The 21,390-nt window shown below is 42.4% G+C and overlaps 1 protein-coding gene across 1 annotated transcript in view; it reads left to right on the top strand.

Moving 5' to 3' along the window:
* Nucleotides 1–12,770, top strand: part of LOC311236229 (receptor activity-modifying protein 1) — an 84,543-nt gene extending 71,773 nt beyond the window's left edge. The window contains exon 5 of the mRNA XM_084323878.1: nucleotides 7,713–12,770. Coding sequence (XP_084180004.1) covers nucleotides 7,713–7,962 — 250 coding nt within the window. The 3' untranslated portion in view covers nucleotides 7,963–12,770. The remainder of the gene's footprint in view (nucleotides 1–7,712) is intronic.
* Nucleotides 12,771–21,390: the final 8,620 nt, after the last annotated feature.

Below are 21,390 nucleotides of genomic sequence, written 5' to 3'. Positions count from 1 at the left end.
CTACAAACACAGGCAGATCTCTCCCTCTCTCCTTCTCTCTCTCACACACAGCGCGACGTGGAATCGATTCGTTACACAATCAGACCTATTATATACCAAGAATAACTTCAGTATGAGTACAGGGCTGTACACATATTTTGCATATTGTTAAACGAGCCAAGGCTAGCTATTAAACTATCGATATGAATCGAAAATCTGGGACCCTGATGTAAACAAGACAAACGTCTTTCTCTGGTCTGCATCCCCTTAACAATTGTGTGTATTGAGCCGTACTGTATTGTACCCATTCTGCAATCTGTTAATAAAGTTCTCATTCATTAATTCATTCAAACATAGACGATATTGAACAAGCCATAATCCACGTATTTTAAATCCGAGAGAGCTGCAGTAGTTAAATCAATGAGCCATCGATAAATAAACAATCAGCAATGTCTCGCTTCATGAATGGCCAGCAGTAGAGAGAGAGAGAGAGAGAGAGAGAGAGAGAGAGAGAGAGAGAGAGAGAGAGAGAGAGAGAGAGAGAGAGAGAGAGAGAGAGAGAGAGAGAGAGAGAGAGAGAGAGAGAGAGAGAGAGAGAAGAGAGAGAGAGAGAAGCCAGCGTTAGCTGAGTGGCTGAGAGAGAGAGAGAGAGAGAGAGAGAGAGAGAGAGAGAGAGAGAGAGAGAGAAATATCGCTAATCTACCTTGTTGTTGGCAGAGAAGGGCTTGTTGATAAAGTATATCCACTCCATGGCATTGTCCATCCAGCCTGTGTTGATGTCCATCCATTGTCCATGCATGTCCCTCCACACTGCATCCATAATATAGCTTGTTAATAGCCAACAAGTACTGTGAGTGCCTTTGTCCATGTCCGCCTCGAACAGCCTGCAAACTACCTGGTGTTCTATCGCCATGCTCTAAGACAAACTCTAACCTTAACCAACTTTGAAAGAGTGCCTAAGCCTAACCGTTGAAAGAACTTGCCATCACGCTCCAAGACAAACAGCTGCAAGACAAACAGCAGTTAGCCAAGTGTTAGCTCAGCTGAGCTCGTTGCCACAACACTCAACAAGTACATTCCTTTGTCCATTTCCGCTCGAACAGCCTGCAAACTACCTGGCGTTCTATCGCCATGCTCTAAGACAAACTCTAACCTTAACCAACTTTGAAAGAGTGCCTAAGCTTAACAGTCTAAAGAACTTGCAGTCACGGCACGGCACGCTCTAAGACAAACAGCTGCATGCATCTCACAACAACACAACTATCTCAACCAAGCTAGAAGCTAGAATTGGAACATTAGAACATTAGAAATTGGATTCGGCCAATCAGAGATCGTCTCTGTGAAATTCTGCCATGGAAAAAAATGCTGGCGTCGGCCAATCAGAGAGCGTCTCCGCGAAATGCGGCTATGGAAAATCCTTCACGGAAGTTCACGCTGCTGGCTAGACCGCTTCAAATCGCGCTCGGATTCCAACATAATAGTCATATTTCAACGCACAACGCCGTATGCACTGATTGGCTGTGACGGAGACAGCGATCAAACTGTGACGCGCACGCAGAGCGCTATCGCGTATTGCCCCCGAGAAATACGAAAAAATTTAAAAAATTAAAAAAACGTGATGTCACTTCCTGCTCTGGAAAACGATGTTTTTTTAATTTAGATAATAACGTTATATTGTGCATTGGAAATACAAACATACTTAAAATGAGTAAATATTATTAATTTTAAACATGTTTATATTATTTATAGGGCTATAAAACACAAAAACGAAAAAGTTGTATTCTCTTCTTCTCTGATTTAACAGCAGCTGGCCAGCAGGTGGGTCGGCGCCCTAGCGCCCCTAGTGGTAGAGCCGCCACTGAGGTCACATGACAAACACAACCCATCATCACCTACAAAAAATGGCAAAAACACTCTACAGAGGAACGCCGTTTTTCATAATGAGAGAATACATAATTCTCGATTAGTATCGGCCACAGGCCTTGCTAAGCACACACGAAAAGCGACCAAACAATCTTTTCTTTTAGGAAAATAAAGTTTCTCAAGCAGTTTTAGCACAACCTCAGCAATCAAGCTAAGGGTTACATCGTATCCCTACCACACAGTGACACAATGTAGTGTAACAACATGTCTGAGAGGAGGATGAAGAAGTCCCCAGGGAACCGGGGGGAAAACACAACCCTCCTACTTTACCCTTAATACGGCCAGTTGAACAGGTAAACCTGTTAATATGTGAACACACTGTTCATTGTCATTACAGGCTGAGAAAAGAATCATTCTTTACTCATATGTCACTAAGCATAGCTTTATAGGTTAGTTTAACCCCCTTAGTTGTGAGTACACAGTACATAAACACACATGATGTTTCTCAACACAACAAACCAGATCATTTTCACATCTGTAACAAACAACCCGATTTGCATGGAGAAGCTAAATACCAGTGACAAGACAATTCACACATAACTCGCATCGTATCCTAAATGTAGTGCAGCAACACTCGTTTTGGAAAACATCGTTATTTACAAAACATTTAGAAGGGAAAGCAAGAAGACGTGCTCAAGGTCTGGTCAGACCTTGCCTACCTTGAGCGCAGATCAAGCGAAACTGCAGCCTCTAACAAGGCACCGTAGTAAACACAGCCGTTCTGTGTTGTCGACCTGGGCAGCGTCGCCGCTCCATCCCGTCGCTACGGTCCCCCTTGTTGACGCAGTCCTTGCCGCAGGTTCGACGAACATCCTCTGTCAAAGATGACGTCGTATTCAAGAGTGTTTAAAACATGTTATAATCAAAGCACGTTCAACAGTGTAGCATTAAGCTAACGGCCGCACTCGGCCGATAGCAGCAAGCTAACGTTTCCTAGCCTAGCCTAGGTAGGCCATAACTAGCACGCAAGCTAACGTTTCCTAGCCTAGTGATCACAACAGGCTAGCGCCGCAGCTAACAGCTGACTGGCTAACAGTAGGCCACCACTAGCACATAAGCTAAGCAGCTATCACCTGAACTTGTACACAATGATATAACAATCACTCAGACAGGCCGCCGTTCTGAAACCCTCCTCACTGTTTAAGAGAGAAGAGAAACAAGATGTTAACACAGTTTTACAACAGTGATTTTACCAACACCCGACGGAGCCAGCACAATACCCAACTGGCCTGTAGCTGACTTGAACACAGATCTTCCGCTAACGAACATACATGCCCATATTTCCTCATGAGGGAATACTCTCATTTGTATTATGAAAGAAGGGGCCTCACGGTGACAGAGAAACAACCACTCGTCCAGAAAACACAGGGATCAGCAGTGTTATTGGTCGTGGCCCACTAGTTAATTATAATGGGCTTCAGACCAAGGTCTTCCGCCGTCGCCTAAGAGGCTGAACAAAAGACCCTAGTCTGGGGCCGGTTTTCATAAACATTGTCAACTAGCCCCCATAGCACTAACAGACAAGTGGAGCTCGCCAGCAAAAACATAACTCACCAAACCTGGAACCCACCGCTTCTCACAACAGCAGCGCGTCCTACAGTCCAGCTGTGCCTTTACCGCAACCAGCACACAGCAAGGACTGCAGTTGGAAAGCATGTAGCGGCGCGAACTCCCAATACGAAAACCGGTGGAGGATTTTTAGAATGATCATCATCTTCCAGACACTCCAGTACAAAGACAATATCGCCGTATTTTCTCGAATATAGTGAGAGAGAAAATAAAGATATGATGTCAACGTATCTCGTTTTCCAACTCTTCTCCTACCATCACATCACGTCAAGTGGGGATCTACCGAGGCACTTCCTTGTGGTGAAAGCGAGAAAGGAGGAGAGCAGGTGACCACACACCTGCTTATGTAGGTGAGCTGATAGGGGTGTGGTCAGACAAATATTGGGATTAAAGGTACATTGTGGTCTTTATTCAGTGCGCGTGCACGTGTGCGAGGACAGTGCATGAGTGACGCCGAGCGGAACCGACTATGATACAGAACTAGATTCTTGTACCGGATCTCCTCTCTGGTAAACAAGAATACCCTGAAGACTCTGGCAGGAGCACTCATTCAAGGGTACTACGACTATGCTTGCACCTCATGGTACCAAAGCACCTCAAAGGCGCTAAAAACAAGATTACAAACATCACAAAACAAACTGGTCAGACTACTACTTGACCTTACCCCCAGAACCCACCTCACCCCTGCCCACTTTGACAACCTACTGTAGGATGGCTTAGATTAGATGACAGAGTACAGCAACTTGCAATGGTCTACAAGATACACTATACGACTAAGGTACCCATGTACATGTCAAAATACTTCCCAAAGGTCAGTGAATACCACAACCACTACACCAGAGGAAGCTCAACAAATCATGTTAAACCCTGATTCGGCTCAAACAAGGGACTAAACACGTTTCACAATTATGCCACATCAATGTGGAACACCCTACCCAAAGCTGTAAAGGAATGTGAATCCCTACCCACATTCAAAACCGCTCTTAAAGAGCACCTACGGGAGGCTGCAATTCGAAACTGGCCACCGTAAATGCCCAAACCCCCCATCACCTCCTAATAGACAGTCTCCTCCCCACCGCATGTATATATTCTCTCCCTGCCGTATGTATATTTCTATTTCCAAAGATGTGGAAGGAGGCTAAGGTTTTTCCTTTACCTAAGGATACCAAAGCTGCTTTTAATGAGGGAAATTCTAGACCTATAAGTATTTTACCTGTCTTGAGCAAAATCATGGAAAAGTTGGTGCATTCACAAATTCAAGAGTATTTTGTTTCAAACAAGCTTGCAACAGATTCTCAACATGCCTATAGAGCTGGTCACTTTTCCTCCAATGCTTTGATACAAATGACTGATGACTGGCTTAAAGCTATAGATAACTCTATGTTGGTGGTAGCTGTGCTGTTAGATTTTAGTGCTGCATTTATGTGCTGGACCATTCTCTACTGGTTGATAAACTTAAATGTTATGGTTTTAACTCTTCTGCTTTGAAGTGGATACTAAGTTATTTGTCCTCTAGATCACAGAAGGTGTATCTAAATGGCAGCCTGTCCAGTAGCAGAGGTCTAGAGTGTGGCGTGCCCCAAGGAAGTTGCCTAGGACCTTTGCTCTTCTCTGTATTTACTAATGACCTATCTTGGGCTACCAAATGTGCTAAAACAGTTCTTTATGCAAATGATTCAACATTGTATTACGCTGCACCATCATGCAATGTACTTAATGAAGTTTTGAGTAGAGAACTTAAAGTTGTGCATGACTGGGTAGTATGTAATAGACTTGTCCTTAATATCTCCAAGACTAAATGTATTGTGCTGGGAACAAGGCACAGGTTATCTACAAATCCAAAGCTTCATTTAAACTTGTGTAATTCGGCAGTTCAACAAGTTGAAAGTACTAAACTCCTTGGAGTGATGCTGGATTGCACTCTGTCTTGGTCTCAGCATATTAATTATATTGTTTTAAAAATGGGAAGAGCAATTGGTATTTCCAGGAAATGTGCTTCTTTTGTTGCCCGTCCCCTTTTATGTCTGATAGTGCAAAGTTTAGTTTTATGTCATCTTGACTATTGCTCTGCGATGTGGTCATCTGCTGCCAGTGGTGACCTCAGGAAGCTCCAGGTGGTCCAGAACAGGGCAGCACGGTTGGTACTGGGCTGCTCACTAAGGTCTAATGTGAGCCGGATGCATGCCCGCCTCTCTTGGCTTAACGTTGAAAATAGATTGTCTTTTAATATACTTGTGCTGTTCAAGTTGGTCATGAGCAGTAAAACTCCTGTTTTTATACATAATCAGATTGTTTTTAGTAATACTGTGCACGAGCATTACACTAGACTAGAGGTTCCAGTAGTGGGCAGCTTGAATTGCCAGGTCCTAGAACCAGCGCTTTGGGGAGATCTTTTATTTTTAGAGCATTAACTCTGTGGAATGGCCTGCCTCGGAACCTCTGCTGCATTTACAGTAGATTCACTTTTAAAAAGAATCTTAAATAGTTTTTAAATTGTTTTTAACACTGTAAAGTAATTTTTTGTTTTTGTTTTACACTAATGTAATTTTAGCTATATTAATTGTTACAGTAGGTTCATTATGCATTGTGTGTACTGACTTTTAATAATTTAGTTTTTTTGCAATAGTGATTGTTTTTGTATGTTTTTTTGTGTGTGGACCCCAGGAAGACTAGCTGGTTGCTATCGCACCAGCTAATGGGGATCCCTAATAAAATAAAATAAAATCACCCCCTCCTAATGTACAGTCCCCTCCCCATCATATGTATATACTCTGTCAGGATCTATGGGTAACAGTACTGTTTATTTGAATACCGTTTATGTCACAAATGTATCAGTACTAAATACCTGTATGTCCCTATGTCATAAATGTCGATATGAATTTAAAATGGGGGACCCTGATGTAAACAAGACAAACGTCTTTCTCTGGTCTGCATCCCCTTAACAATTGTGTGTATTGAGCCGTACTGTATTGTACCCATTCTGCAATCTGTTAAATAAAGTTTTCATTCATTCATTCATTCATTCCAGGAAAGGGTTAATTGCATTTGAAAACCAATCTCGAGCGAACACTGCAGAGCTGAGAGGACGACATTACCAAACCAAAATAGTCAAAACAACAGACAGAATACACTATTGGAATGATATACTCATGATTACATGACTTCACTTGACTGTAGTTTTCATTTTAACGTTTTATTAATGCTAAAAAAGCAAAGATGATGGCAGCAATAACCAACAAGAATGTCAAGTGATGCCATGTCAGAGTAGCTGTGCTCTTGTGATTGGTCAAATATTGGTATAGACCACTGCACAGGGGGAGAAAATGAATGAATGTGGATGAGAGCCTTGGCATTAATTATGCTCAACTCTGCTCTTGTCAAATGTCAGACCAATTGAATAAGTGGAACCGTATGAACCCTCTACCTTGATAAATGCCTATGGTAAGAAAACTAATTTCTCTGGAACCAGGCGGGTCTTAAAACTATGACATGACTCCTCCAGGGTTTAGAGGCTAATGGTAGAAATGGTTATGGATACAACCTAATGTTATCAACGGCTGTTATTTTACCAAGCATTAGACCTAATGTTATAGCTAATGTTACTAGCAAACATTTTCAAGCGTTACATTTCCCAAATGGCGTCAAGCTCTGGAGTGATTTGATTTACTTTATTTATCTCGAACAACCATAAACACACAAACTTGAAATAACAAAAACTAAATACAAATAAAATAAAATAAACTAAATAAATAAAATACAAATAAAATTAAATAAAATATATCTTCCTAGACATGGAAGCAATTGTCAACATAGCTCAAGACAAATGGTTTTGTTCGAGAAGGGACAGAAATCAGCAAAGCTTATCTGGTCCTGCCCCTTCCTTACAATATCATATTAATATGTAATAAGTTATCTATCAATATCAAAAATAATATACCTATTCACTACAGCAAAAGATAAATAAATAATTACAAATATACTAGTTCACATTATTTTCAAGTTCCTCTAACTTATACTTGTCCCAAGAATTCCTGTTTATATCTGCATTTAAACATTTCAATAGTACTTAGTTTAGTTTTTATTGCTACATCAAGGCCATTCCAAATGGATACCCCACAAACTGAGATGCACTTTCTTTTTAGAGTAGTACGGACAATAGGTTGTTTTAAATTCACATACTCATAATGGTATGAGCCACATACCATTATCTATTAGGCTGATGACTTTTCCATGTATTGCAGGCCGTACAATGACATGACTGATTGCATGGAGCTGCTGTGGACTAAACTGGCACGCTGCTACTACCCCAACCCCACGGTGCAAGACTTCTTCCTCGACATGCACTCCAAGTACTTCCACCACTGCTCCGACGAAGACACGCTCTTAACGGACGCGCCGCACAGCATGGTGGTCGTCCTCACCCTCATCCCTGTGAGCCTCATCCCTCTCCTCGTTTTTCTGGTTGTTTGGAAGAGCAAGGTCCGGGACTGAGTCAGGAATATCGGACTTGCAGTGTCCCATTAGGATTCAGAGCACATTAGGCTACTCTTGGATTGTACAACTGATGGAACTTTCCAAATAGAAATCAGGGCTGTTGTACAGTGTGGTCCCCCAGGACAAAATTAACCAGCACAAATAGTGAAACTAAAATGACTGCAAAGTGTATCTCCCGTCCCAACAAAGGTAGTATCTGCAAAAGTAGATACTATATAACATGCTAATAATATCACATTTTGTATTACAAGCCTTTTGGCAGAATAGTATGAGGATTAGTGCTCTGTTTTATTTGAAACTCCCCACCTCCACCTTGACCCCCACCTCCACCTCAACCTCCACCCCCACCTCCACCACCTCCACCCTCACCTCCTATACCTACCTCCACCTTCACCCTCACCCTCCATACCCAACTCCACCCCCCCCCCCCCCCCCCCATTGTACTATTTCTATTATATGCTGGAAAGTGAATGGTCTGAAAAACAACAAAAGATGTAAAGAACTTATTGCCATCATGTCTATATGCTTATTTTGTTTGTTTGTTATATTTGTTGTGTTTGGTATTTAATTTGTACTACTACTATACAAAATGTACTAACAATTATTGCATGTGCGAGGGATGTTATGTTGGTGTTTGTATTTGTGTCTTTTTTATATGATGATATATATGCCACTGCCTGTAGTCACCTCATATAACCTTAAGACCTGTAGGAAACACTAGAATATATTCAAGCAATAGATATCTGAAAGAGAGAGAAGGGGGACAGATGTGAGGAGCATCTATGAACATGGAATAAAACCCAATAGAACTGTGAACAATGCACACAACACAAGACATCCAAACTTTTTATTATGCTTTATTTAATTTTTAAGTTGTAGCAGAGTTCAGCGTTCATAAGAAATGCTTGTGTTGATTGATTGAAAATGTTAGTAACAGATTGCAGAATGGGTACAATACAGTACGGCTCAATACACACAATTGTTTATTTTTTTTTATTGGTCTTTTTCCCCCTCCATTTTTCCTCCGATTTTCTCCCATCCCAATGTTAGTCGTATGCCAATTCCCAGTCCCTTCCTGATCGCTGCGCACTTACCCCCCACAGTCAGATCATCTGGGAGAGTGGAGGCTACCACGTGCTTCCTCCGACACACGTCCAGCCAATCACCGCTTCTTTTCACCTGGCAGCGCGGATTCTCATTGAGAGGGCGTAGCGTGTGGGAGGACCACACTATCCCCCTCACGTCCAATCCGCGCTTAGCAGGCGCCCCGACCGAACTGTAGGAGTCGCTGTTTACAACGACCCGGACCCACCCCGCCAGCTTCTCCCACCCTCTGATACAGCCAATTGTATCAGTGCAGACGGCCAGCCAAGCTGGTGACAACCCCGGAGCTGTGAGCTGGATTCGAACAGGCGAATCGAGCTCACAGCTCCGGGGCTGGTGACGAACGCAATCTCCGCTCGGCCACCTAACCGCCTAATACACACAATTGTTAAGGGGATGCAGACCAGAGCATGTGAGCGGCGCGGCGCGGGAGCGGAGCGGGTGGTTTTGAAGTGAGTGACGGAGTGGGTTTTAAAATGGGTCGGCGCGACTTCCGGAGCGAGAGCTGTCCTCCGCTCCAAGCTGCTCCGGGCCGCTCAGTGCACACGATCACACAGAAACTGATGTAATATACACAGGGCCGCCTGGGAGAAATGCGAGGCCCTGTGCGAGATTTAAACGCGATATTTTTTTTTTTTTTTTTTTTCATACAGTCAACATATTCTTAAATAATAGCGCTGCCCGAGGCTGGGCATGATACAGTCAACATATAGCAAGAGAGAGAGCGAGAGAGAGCGAGAGAGAGCTCCCGTTCTACAGTCAATATACAGTGTACAGAGAGAGAGAGAGAGAGAGAGAGAGAGAGAGACACATATTGGAAAGAAATTGAAATGCTATTTGGCCCTAAACAGAGAGTACACAGTGGCAGAATACCTGAGCACTGTGACTGAAGGTCCTTGACTAGGTACAGACTCAGCGAGCACAGCCTAGCCATCGAGAAAGGCCGCCATAGGCAGACTGTGTGTGTTAGAAAGAGAGAGAGAGAGAGAGAGCATGTGTGTTTGTCGTGTGTGTGTGTGTTAGAGAGAGAGCATGTATGAGAGATCCAAAAGGACAAAGATCAACACTTAAATCCAAAGAGAAGAGGGTCTATACCAGAGAAAACAAAGCAGCAAGGAGCCAATGGCCGACATCAGCTAAATAGGCTAGCCAGGTAATGACACCAGGCCACACACAGCTTTGGCCAACGGCCCAACGCTTCCCAAGCTATCAAAAAATTCACACACAGCACATGTCGTATCTCCAAATGTTGTGAAGTAACATATGTTTTGCCTGGAAAAAAACATCGTTATTAACAAAACATTTGGGAGGGGAAGGAAGGAAGAGTGGGGTAATGTCATTACATTTTCATTCATCTTACCTGCACCAAGGAACGCAGGGCGAAAGGCCGCAACACAGGTCTCCACGTTGACGAAAGGCCTCTCGCTGGCGGGACAAAAATAAGCTATGGCCGGAGCCTTGTCATGGTGCAGGCCCGACTACATCTTCTGTCAAAGATGATGTCGTAGTCAGAGTGCCAGAACCCCCTGCTATTCTCACGGCTAATGTCAATGGTCGTAGCACAAGCTAACAGCTAACTCTAGGCTAACTGATAGCATCAAGCTAACGTTCCCAGCCGAGCGCAGCCGGCAGCTAACGTCGTAGCTAAACAGCTAACTGGCTAACAGTTAGCTCAACCCGGCTATCGCTAACCATTAGCTAACGCAGAAGCAAGCTATGCGGCTACCACTGAAAAACTGTAACGTGAGAAAAGCAATACAGGTGCTGACACCAGGCCACACACCGTTAGCTACTACTACTACTACAACAGCTAGTCGGCCAGTTTGGCTCCAGAGAGAGAGAGAGAGAGAGAGATCCACGGCGGGAATAGAATAGAGGGCATTAAAAACTCACCAAACGTCCAAGAGGATGGAGACAACCGCGTGGAGTTGACGAAGTTCATCTGCCGAACGACCATCATCTTCATCTTGGCTGCACGCGCTGTCTCTAGGTTAGCTAACGCTAGTTAGCATTTAGCTAAGCTAGCTACTAGCCGACATCATCATGGCTATATCCCGACTGAACCACACTTAATATTATAACGTAGCTAAAGCTAACTAGCTGTCCCTGTCTTTAACCAGGATGGCTAGCCTGACTGAACTGTCTAACATGCAACAACTTTCATCTTCAGTCCATCTGCCGCTGGCATCCAATGCTGCACGCGCGAAATAGTCAGACGCTAGTGATGGGTCGGTCATGAGCGACTCGTTCATAAGAGCCGATTCATTGCCGTGAGCGTGAGTCGAATCGCTCACGTCTGGCAATGAGTTGGTTCATGTGTCGGAGGATAGCATGTGATCGTCTCCGGCCTCTCGGACCAACAGTAGGGGGGGTGCGCAACAACCAGGAAGGGAGTTTGGAATTGGCATAACGACTAACAGTGGGATGGGAGAAAATCGGAAAAAAAGGAGGGGGGAAAAGATAATAAAAAACATTGCAGAATGGGTACAATACAATACGGCTCAATACAAACAATTGTTAAGGGGCCCAGGGGGTGCAGAGACTGTTGTAGTTTGGTCAAATCAAGCTAATTTACACCATGCTCCAAAAGAAATTCTGCTGAGCGAGCTGTGGAGCGGGGAGTGCTTGATTCGTAAATGAAGGTGAGCGGTGAGCGAGCGGTGAGCGACTTGGGGAGGCGGGGCCAACATGAGCAAATTAGAGCAGAACCAGACGTCTAGAGCGAAGAGCGGATTTCTCGAGCGCTCCGCTCCGCTCACATGCTCTGATGCAGACCAGAGAAAGACTTTCGTCTTGTTTACATCAGGGTCCCCCATTTTCAATTCATAACATTTATGACATACACGACATACAGATATACAGTACTGTTACATCCAGACATTTATGACATACAGTACAAGCTATACAAATATACAGTACTGTTTATTTACAGAGAGAGTTTCTAAAAGAGAATATATACATTTGAGGGGGTGGGGGGGTGTTTGGACATTTACCGGGGCCCGTTTCGAATTGCAGCCTCCCGTAGGTGCTTTTTTAGAGTGGTTTTGAAGGTGGGTAGGGATTCACATTATTTTACGGCTGTGGTTGTTTTCATAATCATATAGTGTGGCTTTGTTCTTATGTGTGGTTGTGTTCGTATAGTGTGGTTGTGTTCATATGTGTGGTTGTGTTCGTATGTGTGGTTGTGTTAGTTTGTGGCTGTGTTCATATAGTGGTTGTGTTCGTATGTAGGCCTATGGTTGTGTTCGTATGTAGGCCTATGGTTGTGTTCGTATGTGTAGCTGTGTTCGTATGTGTGGCTGTGTTCGTACAAATTGTGTGGCTGTGTTCGTATGTGTGGTTGTGTTTGTATAGTGTGGTTGTGTTCATAATCATATAGTGTGGCTGTGTTCTTATGTGTGGTTGTGTTTGTATAGTGTGGTTGTGTTCATATGTGTGGTTGTGTTTCTATGTGTGGCTGTGTTCGTATGTGTGGTTGTGTTCATAATCATATAGTGTGGTTGTGTTCATATGTGTGGTTGTGTTTCTATGTGTGGCTGTGTTCGTATAGTGTGGTGGTTGTGTTCGTATAGTGTGGCTGTTTGTATGTGTGGTTGTGCACTTGCATGTGTGTGTGTGTGTGAGAGAGAGAGAGAGAGAGAGAGAGAGAGAGAGAGAGAGAGAGAGAGAGAGAGAGAGAGAGAGAGAGAGAGAGAGAGAGAGAGAGACTACAAATTCTAGAGTCAACCATAAAAGACTACCAGAACCAAATCCAAATTCCAATTGGCTATACTAAAACTACTTAACATTGTCCTTAGCTTCAAGATCTTCCCCAATATTTGGAACTAAGGACTCATAACACTGCTCCACAAAAGTGGAGACAAATTTGACCCAAAAAATTACTGTGGGATCTGTGTCAACAGCAACCTTGGAAAAATCCTCTGTATGATCATCAACCACAGACTCATACATTTCCTCACTAACAACAATGCCCTGAGAAAATCACAGATTGGCTTCCTACCAAATCACCGTACAACAGACCACATTTCTCACCCTCAGCACCCTAATCGACAACCAAATAAATAAAAACAAAAGCAAATTATACTCCTGTTTCGTTGACTTCCAAAAAGCATTAGACTCAATTTGAGGGTCTGCTGTACAAGCTATTAGAAAGTGGCATTGGAGGGAAAACCTACAACATCATAAAGTCAATGTACACCAACAACACATGCTGTGAGGCTTGAGGAAAAATACTTCTTTCCTCAAAGCCGTGGGGTTAGACACGGGTGCAGTTTGATATATGATATGATACATTTATATAAATTGCGCCCCTCAACCAATAGTTACATCGCCCGGGGCGCAGCCCGGGGGAAAAGAAAAGCAGAAAGGAACAATACGAAAACAGAAGAAAATACATGCAGGCCAACCAAGCAGATAGAGAACGGACGGACATAATACACCAGTCATACTACAATAAAAAACTAGTTCATGGATTTTTTTATGGCGAAAGGGTGGGTTTTGAGCATGGCCTTAAAAGTCCGTAGAGTGCTTGCAGATTTTAAGTTTAGTGGGAGCTTGTTCCAGAGTTTCGTCACCAGTCTTGTGTGTGGGATTTTGAGGCAGATTTGATTGTTTGATCTGAGGGAACTGGAGCTGGCTGATTGGACCAGGAGTTCCTTTATGTAGGCTGGGGCGAGACCGTTTATGGCTTTGTATGTTTGAGTCCAACCCTCTTCAACATATACATTATGAACTGGCAAAAACATTGGAACAAGCTGCCGCACATGGCATCCCCCTAGCAAACACAGAAGTCAAATGCATACTGTTTGCAGATGATCTGGTGCTGCTGTCTCCAACAAAATAAGGGCTACAGCAGCACCTCGATCTTCTACACAAATTCTCCCAGACCTGGGCACTGACAGTACATCTAACCAAAACAAAAGTCATGATATTCCAAAAAAGGCCCAGCCTACAACAACACAAACACAAATTCCTCCTAGACACAATTGCCCTAGAACACACAAAAAACGACATCTATCTTGGCCTAAACATCATTGCCACAGGGAACTTCAACCAAGCTGTGAACGACCTGAGACTGAGAGACAAAGCAAGAAGGTTTTTTACGCTATCAAAAGAAACATCAAGCTAGACATTCCAATTCAAACCTGGCTCAAAATATTAGACTCCGTCATAGAACCAATTTACCTGTATGGTTGCGAGGTCTGGGGCCCACTTGCAAACCAAGACTTCACAAAATGGGACAAACACCAAATTGAGACTCTGCATGCAGAATTTTGCAAATCCATTCTCTGTACCCAAATAATGCATGCAGAGCAGAACTAGGAAGATACCCACTAATTATCAAAATCCAAAAAAGAGCATTTAAGAGTCTGTCTAACAAAGCCCTCACCTACAGAGAGACCCTAGACTAGGGCCTAGAGAGATGCTCGCTCAGCCAGTTGGTCCAGGGCCCTATTCCCCGTACCTGGCTAACTGAGTTAGCCGGATAATGTTCAGCATAGCTTGACTTAAGCCAGACATTTCCGTTCCCCGACGTCGGATTTTCTAAGTCACTATGGCAACAGATCAAAAAGTTTGAACCTGCTCCAGAGCAGGTTTAGTTGAGTTAGCTGGATATAAGCTGGCCACTCCCTCGGAACAAAATGGCAGCTCCCTTCCTCAGAGATTGATTGATTGATTGGAAACTGTATTAACAGATTGCAGAATGGGGTACAATACAGTACGGCTCAATACACACAATTGTTAAGGGGATGCAGACCCAGAGAAAGACTTTCGTCTTGTTTACATCAGGGTCCCCCATTTTCAATTCATAATGACATTTATGACATACATGACATACAGATAATACAGATATATCATGACATTTATGACATACATGACATACAGATATACAGTACTGTTACATTTGTGACATACAAGATATGCAAATATACAGTACTGTTAAACAGAGATCCTAACAGAAATTATATATACGAGGGGGAGGAAACTGTACATTGGGAGGGGGTGGGTGGGTGGGAGGGGGTGTTTGGACATTTACGGGGGCCAGTTTTGAATTGCAGCCTCCCGTAGGTGCTATTTGATCCCATTATACCATTCTGAATAATGTTTTCGCGAGATGATTTCCAGAATGTATTGATTTCATAGAATGTGTGAAATAGGCCTATAATTAAAAACAATTAAAATACATTAAACTGGTCAAATAAATGCTGATAATAAATCATATTCAGCCTATGGATTTCCTACATACTGCATGACACCTGTTTGAGCTGCGGGATGAGGCGCACTTGTTTCTGATGGAGAATGTGTCCCAGCTCGCTGCCCACCTCCGATGCCGACTAGATATCAATTGAGGGGGAATACGCGGCACAGCTATACCTACCTATTCGAAAAGAACATTATCTGCACTGACTTATATAAAAAATAAGTACAGATCACGTCTGAATGAATGTGGAGGATGATCTCCGAGTCGCTGTCTCCAAAATTAAACCCAGACTATGCCCATCCATCTCATTAGGTGAGTTGAACATTATAGCCTTCTAAATGAAACACGCTATATGTATTCATTTTATGGTTGTTTGATTATTGTGTTATTTTGTGTAGTTATTGTGCGTGTTAAAAGCCTCCAATGCATATGTGTGCGTGTGAACGTTTGCATGTTTCAACCACCTCTATATAATAGTGGGGGTCGCGGCTCTCTGACACCATTATTTCGGGGGTCGCAGCCTGAAAACTTTAGGAACGATGTATTTATTATATTACATGATACCTAAGCGCATACAGTAGAGATATCCTCATAAGTATCTATTCATTCGTATCAATTAGATATACTCTTTATCTTTGGGCTTGTTTTTGTATACTTATTCTGAAAGAGTTGAAATAATTATTTTCGCTAGCAAGATCTCATTTGATTATTCATTCCATTGGCATTAAGCCTATTGCCAGCAGTTACATTTAAATAAATATAATCTGATTGATTGGGGTAATAAGGGACTTAAAATGTGCCTATAGATTATGCATTTAACTTGTCGGCGAGGCTATTGAGCCGCAGGCACGTGCACACATAGAGGCCAAGGGGTGCTTGAGCACCTGCCTTTTTGAGCCTCATCAAAAAAGTGCCCTTTTTTTATTTTTTTTACCGTTACGCATATAGACTGCCCTTCCAACTGAAAAATTTCAGGATAGAATCAAAATATTAGGTAAAGAGAGAGAGATGCCCCATATTCCATTGCAGTTTGCACGGCCTCCTCAGCGTGCCTCTCCGCGGACCTATATATTTTATGCATAGCGTGGGTGGTGATGATGATGATGATAGAAACCGCTTGTGGCGCATACAGTTGAATGCTGGTATTACACTCATTGAGGGACACGAAGAAGTCAAGTCCGATGGGATTTGGGAATCTCAAATACAAATCGGGATTGGAATAAAAAATGCATTTATATTAAACAATACAGAATATACAGCACTTCTTGGGGTCTGTAGGGTAAGCACTTATTCCCTCCCCCCTGAACATTTATGGAGATGTATGGGCTTTTTAAGTCAGTGATAAAAGTGTCTTTCAAGGATAAGTGAGCTCCTGCACTGATTATTATAGTTCAATATTCAATATTTGATCACCAAAACCCCCCAAAAAGCATAAAAAGGGGGCCCCCCGCCCGAAAAGGGCCCTTAAAAATCGTGCTCGGTTAATATATACACACAAGTGTAGTGCCCTTTTCAGCCTTTGAGCACCTGCCCCTCTAAAGTCCTGTGCACGTCCCTGTTGAGCCGTACTGTATTGTACCCATTCTGCAATCTTGTTAATAAAGTTTTAAATTAATCAATCAATGCCGTTAGAAAATCAGGATTTCTGCGATCGACACCTGCTGTCTTTTCAACTGAAGCGGCCGCGCGCACTGATCCTGAGTATCAAGTCTGGTTCGAATGAACGAGACTGAATCCACCTTCGAGGAACAGGGAAATCCCGGATTCAAACATCTGGTTAATTTAATCTGGATAATGGGACTTTTGATCGACTTAGTTGAACCAGGTACGGGGAATAGGGCCCTGGGACTCTGCTCACAAACACAAGCAGAGCCACCAGACAGAAACCACACTGGACTAAACCAAATTATAAGAAAACTAAAAGAAAACTATCTGACACATTGGAAAGAATCAACCCAAAACCAGAGCAAATTGGAAAGCTATTTGGCCCTAATCAGAGAGTACACACTGGCAGAATACCTGAGCAATGTGACTGATCCAAAACTAAGGAGACCCTTGACTAGGTACAGACTCGGCAAGCACAGCCTAGCCATCGAGAAAGGCCGCCATAGGCAGACCTGGCTCCCAAGAGAAGACAGACTGTGCACCCACTGCACAAAAGGAGAGGTGGAAACCGAGCTACACTTCTTAACAACCTGCCCATTATACCAAGACATCAGAGACATATACTTCCCACAAATTGCAAACACCCAAAGAGACTTTGAAAACATGGCAAATAACTCAAAACTCCCATACCTACTGGGAGAAATACAACAATGTGCAAACACAGCTGCTGTGAGAAGAAAAGGACATCCAACGGAATACAACCACCATAAAGACTGTCAATCACACAAATCATACAAATTCCTTCTGTATTGTACTGATTTCTTCTGATTTCTCTGTTTGATTGTTTTGCTTTGTTTTGTTTGGCTTTGGCTATGTAAACGTATGTGCCATAAAGTCAATAAAGCCCCTTTGAATTGAAATTTTATTGAATTGAGAGAGAGAGAGAGAGAGAGAGAGAGAGAGAGAGAGAGAGAGAGAGAGAGAGAGAGAGAGAGAGAGAGAGAGAGAGAGAGAGAGAGATAATGAGAGAGAGGGATTAGAGAAGGAGAGAGAAACAGAGAGTGAGAAAGAGAGAGACTGACAGAGAGGTATGTAGACAGATAGAGATAGATATAGTAATCTCCATAGGAAACAAAGGCCCTTGTGATATCCCTGCATACTGCCATGCTGTAAAGGCCACTGAAGATAAGGTGAAGAAGCTTCATTAGCACAGAATCAGCAACACCACTTTGTGTCCCACTCCTCTGTATGCGTTGGAACAGTGGTTCTCAATGTGTGGTCCGGGGACCCCAGGGTCCCCTCAATTTCCCTAACATTTTATTCTCTTGAAGTTATCCCAATGAAAAACATTTATATGAATGACTGATCGTAGGTTTCTCCTCTGTTATCGGCCTACAGTATAGATACTTATGGAACTCATGACTAAATCACACACAACAAATATCTTCTCAGATGGGGCTCCCTAAGATGAAATCTTATCAAATGGGAATGAAATGAATGTATGATTTTATTTTTGTGTCTGGATGCTTCAACATGGTCCATCACATGACAGGATTATTGTTATTATTGTTTTGAAATATTTTCTACTGCCATCAGACTGACACACAACATTTAAAAATACTAATTAAAAATACAAATAATAACCTTTATTTAAAATCGCAAGCTTCTGAGGTTTCCCTCATTTACAGAGACGACGATTGTACAAATGTAAACAGTACATAATAGAAAGCAATATTAACAGAAAATCAAACACAAAAGAGTAATAATAAAAAGAACATTTTAAAAGAATACAAAAATCTGCTAAAACAGTTACAGGTAGTCACACAATGGTCTGAAATCATACGTTTAAACAGACCAAGAGAAGAGAGAACCTCCAACTTAAAGGGGAGTTGGAGGACATTCCAAGAGTTAGAGGCATCAAAGGAAAAAGCTGACTTCCCTATATCAGAACAAACTTGAGGGACCATATGAACCAGGCAATCAATTGATTGAGTTGAATAGGTTCCAATATTCCAATCTAATAATGAAGAGATATAAACAGGTTGCTTATACAATAAGGGCTTTACAAATAAATAAATAAATAAATAAATATCAGTGTTTGTTGCCCCTTTCTGCAAGAGAAGGCCAACCCACCCTATCATATAGGACACAATGGTGAGTATCATATCTGTCACCAGTAATACACCTAAGAGATGAGTGATATGCAGAACCCAGAGGTTTAAGAGTTGATGCCGCAGCATGCCTATAAATTACCATAATCCAAAACTGATAAGAAGACTGATTCAACTATTCTTTTTCTACTAAATAGAGGAAAATTGGATCTTGGATTGGATTTTCTGTCACAGATTAGAGGCAAGATTATCCACATGGAATTTAAATGTAAGTATCTCGTCAAGCCACAGGCTAAGATATTTATACTCAGTGACTCTCTCTATACAAGAGCCACTGAAAGTAGATATCCACACATTTTCAAAGTTAATATTTCTGGGTCTTGAAAACAACATACATTTAGTTTTACTAGCATTAATTTAAGATTAACAAGGGCCTCCTGAAGAGCATCAAGAGAAAGCTGCAATTTCTCAACGGCCAACTGCAGAATCAGCAATACAGTACACAATCATATCATCAGCATACAAATGGGCATGACATCCATACAAAGAAGAAACAATATCATTGATGTAGATTGTAAAAAAATAAATAAAAAAAGATTGATTGATTGATTGATTGATTGATTGAAAAGTTTATTAACAGATTGCAGAATGGGTACAGTACAGTACAGCTCAATACATACAATTGTTAAAGGGATGCAGACCAGAGAAAGACTTTCGTCTTGTTTACATCAGGGTCCCCCATTTTCAATTCATCATAACATATATGACATACATGACATACAGATAGACAGTACTGCTACATCTATACATTTATGACATATCAGATTTGCAAATACAGTACTGTTTGTGATACAAAAGTGTCCAGAAAAAGAGTGTATATACATTTGGCGTAGAAACTGTACATTGGAGGAGGTTGGGTGGGTGGGGTGGGGTTTGGGTGGGTGGGTGAGGGCTGTACATTGGAGGTGGGGGGGGGGGGGTTGGGTAGGGGACACACACACACACATTTTACACTGTACATTGGAATACTGACAAAGCCTTACTTGGTCATTTACTGTACAACTAGGTTAGGACATTTGTAGGGGCCAGTTTCGAATTGCAGTCTCACGTAGGTGTTTTTTGAGAGTGTTTTTGAAAGTGGGTAGTGATTCACATTCCTTTACAGCTTTAGGTAGGGCGTTCCACATTGATGTGGCATAATTGCTAAACGTGTTTAGTCCCTTGTTTGAGCCGAATCTGGGTTTTACATGATTTGTGGAGCTCCCTCTGGTGTTGTGATCGTGGTATTCACTGACATTTGGGAAGTATTTTGATACAGATACAGATGAAACAAACAAACAAATCAAAACTACTAAACAGACAAAATACAAAACGACAAACGACAAAATAAAAAGTTTGGCAAGGAGAGTGAGTGAGTGAGTGAGTGAGTGAGTGAGTGAGTGAGTGAGTGAGTGAGTGAGTGAGTGAGTGAGTGAGTGAGTGAGTGAGTGAGTGAGTGAGTGAGTGAGTGAGTGAGTGTGAGTGAGTGAGTGAGTGAGTGAGTGAGTGAGTGAGTGAGTGAGTGAGTGAGTGAGTGAGTGAGTGAGTGAGTGAGTGAGCAAGAGAGAGATGAGCTTTCTTATGCATAGACGTGGGTATGGACAGGATGATGTCATGTATGACCCCCCCCCCCCCCCCCCCCCCCCCTACTGTGCAGAATTAAATGGGTGGTCATGGCATATTACGTATTTCTGGAGGCCCTTGACATGAAAGAATTTGAGAACCGATCTATTAGCATACTGTATCTAAATGTAGATATTAGCTGAGGTGATTGCAGCACTTTAGATCACCTCAATTTGTCCTTCAGCCATATTAGAAACTATATACTCATTTAACCCTACTGTACGCAGTCAAACAAACATGGTGACTATTTTGTTGTTCTTCTTTTCTCGCACATGTGTTGATTCACTTTGGCAAAGAAAAGATATGGCAAATGAAAAGATAGGAGTCGTACGGTGAAAAGAGATCCTCGCGGTCGAGAACGTTCTATCACACCTGCCATCTTGTCGCTCTGACTCAAAGAAAAGCACAAAATCTAAAGAAAGCATATTCGCCAAACTGTTAAATTAATAGGTTGTGCATAGTGAAAGGCCCACTTTTCTTTGAATGGTTCTAGTGGTTCAGCGTCGGCTTTTTAGTGTGTGTATTGTTGTACAGATTTAAACGCTAAAACAATGAGTTTCCTTTCACACAGTTATCAGTTGTTGAAGTGTTTGTGTAAGGAGCAGAGCCCCCCTGGTGATTTACAGGAGCATTCTTCTCTTATCTTCACCTCCCCGTCTCCCGCCGTTGTTGTAAGACATCCGGCTGAGAATCACCCCCGACTGACATTTTGACAGTTCCACAGACTCCACAATGTTTCAT

Source organism: Notolepis coatsorum, assembly GCF_963971535.1.
Source record: "Notolepis coatsorum genome assembly, chromosome: 10".
Taxonomy (NCBI): domain Eukaryota; kingdom Metazoa; phylum Chordata; class Actinopteri; order Aulopiformes; family Paralepididae; genus Notolepis; species Notolepis coatsorum.
This window is presented reverse-complemented; position numbering and strand designations above follow the sequence as displayed.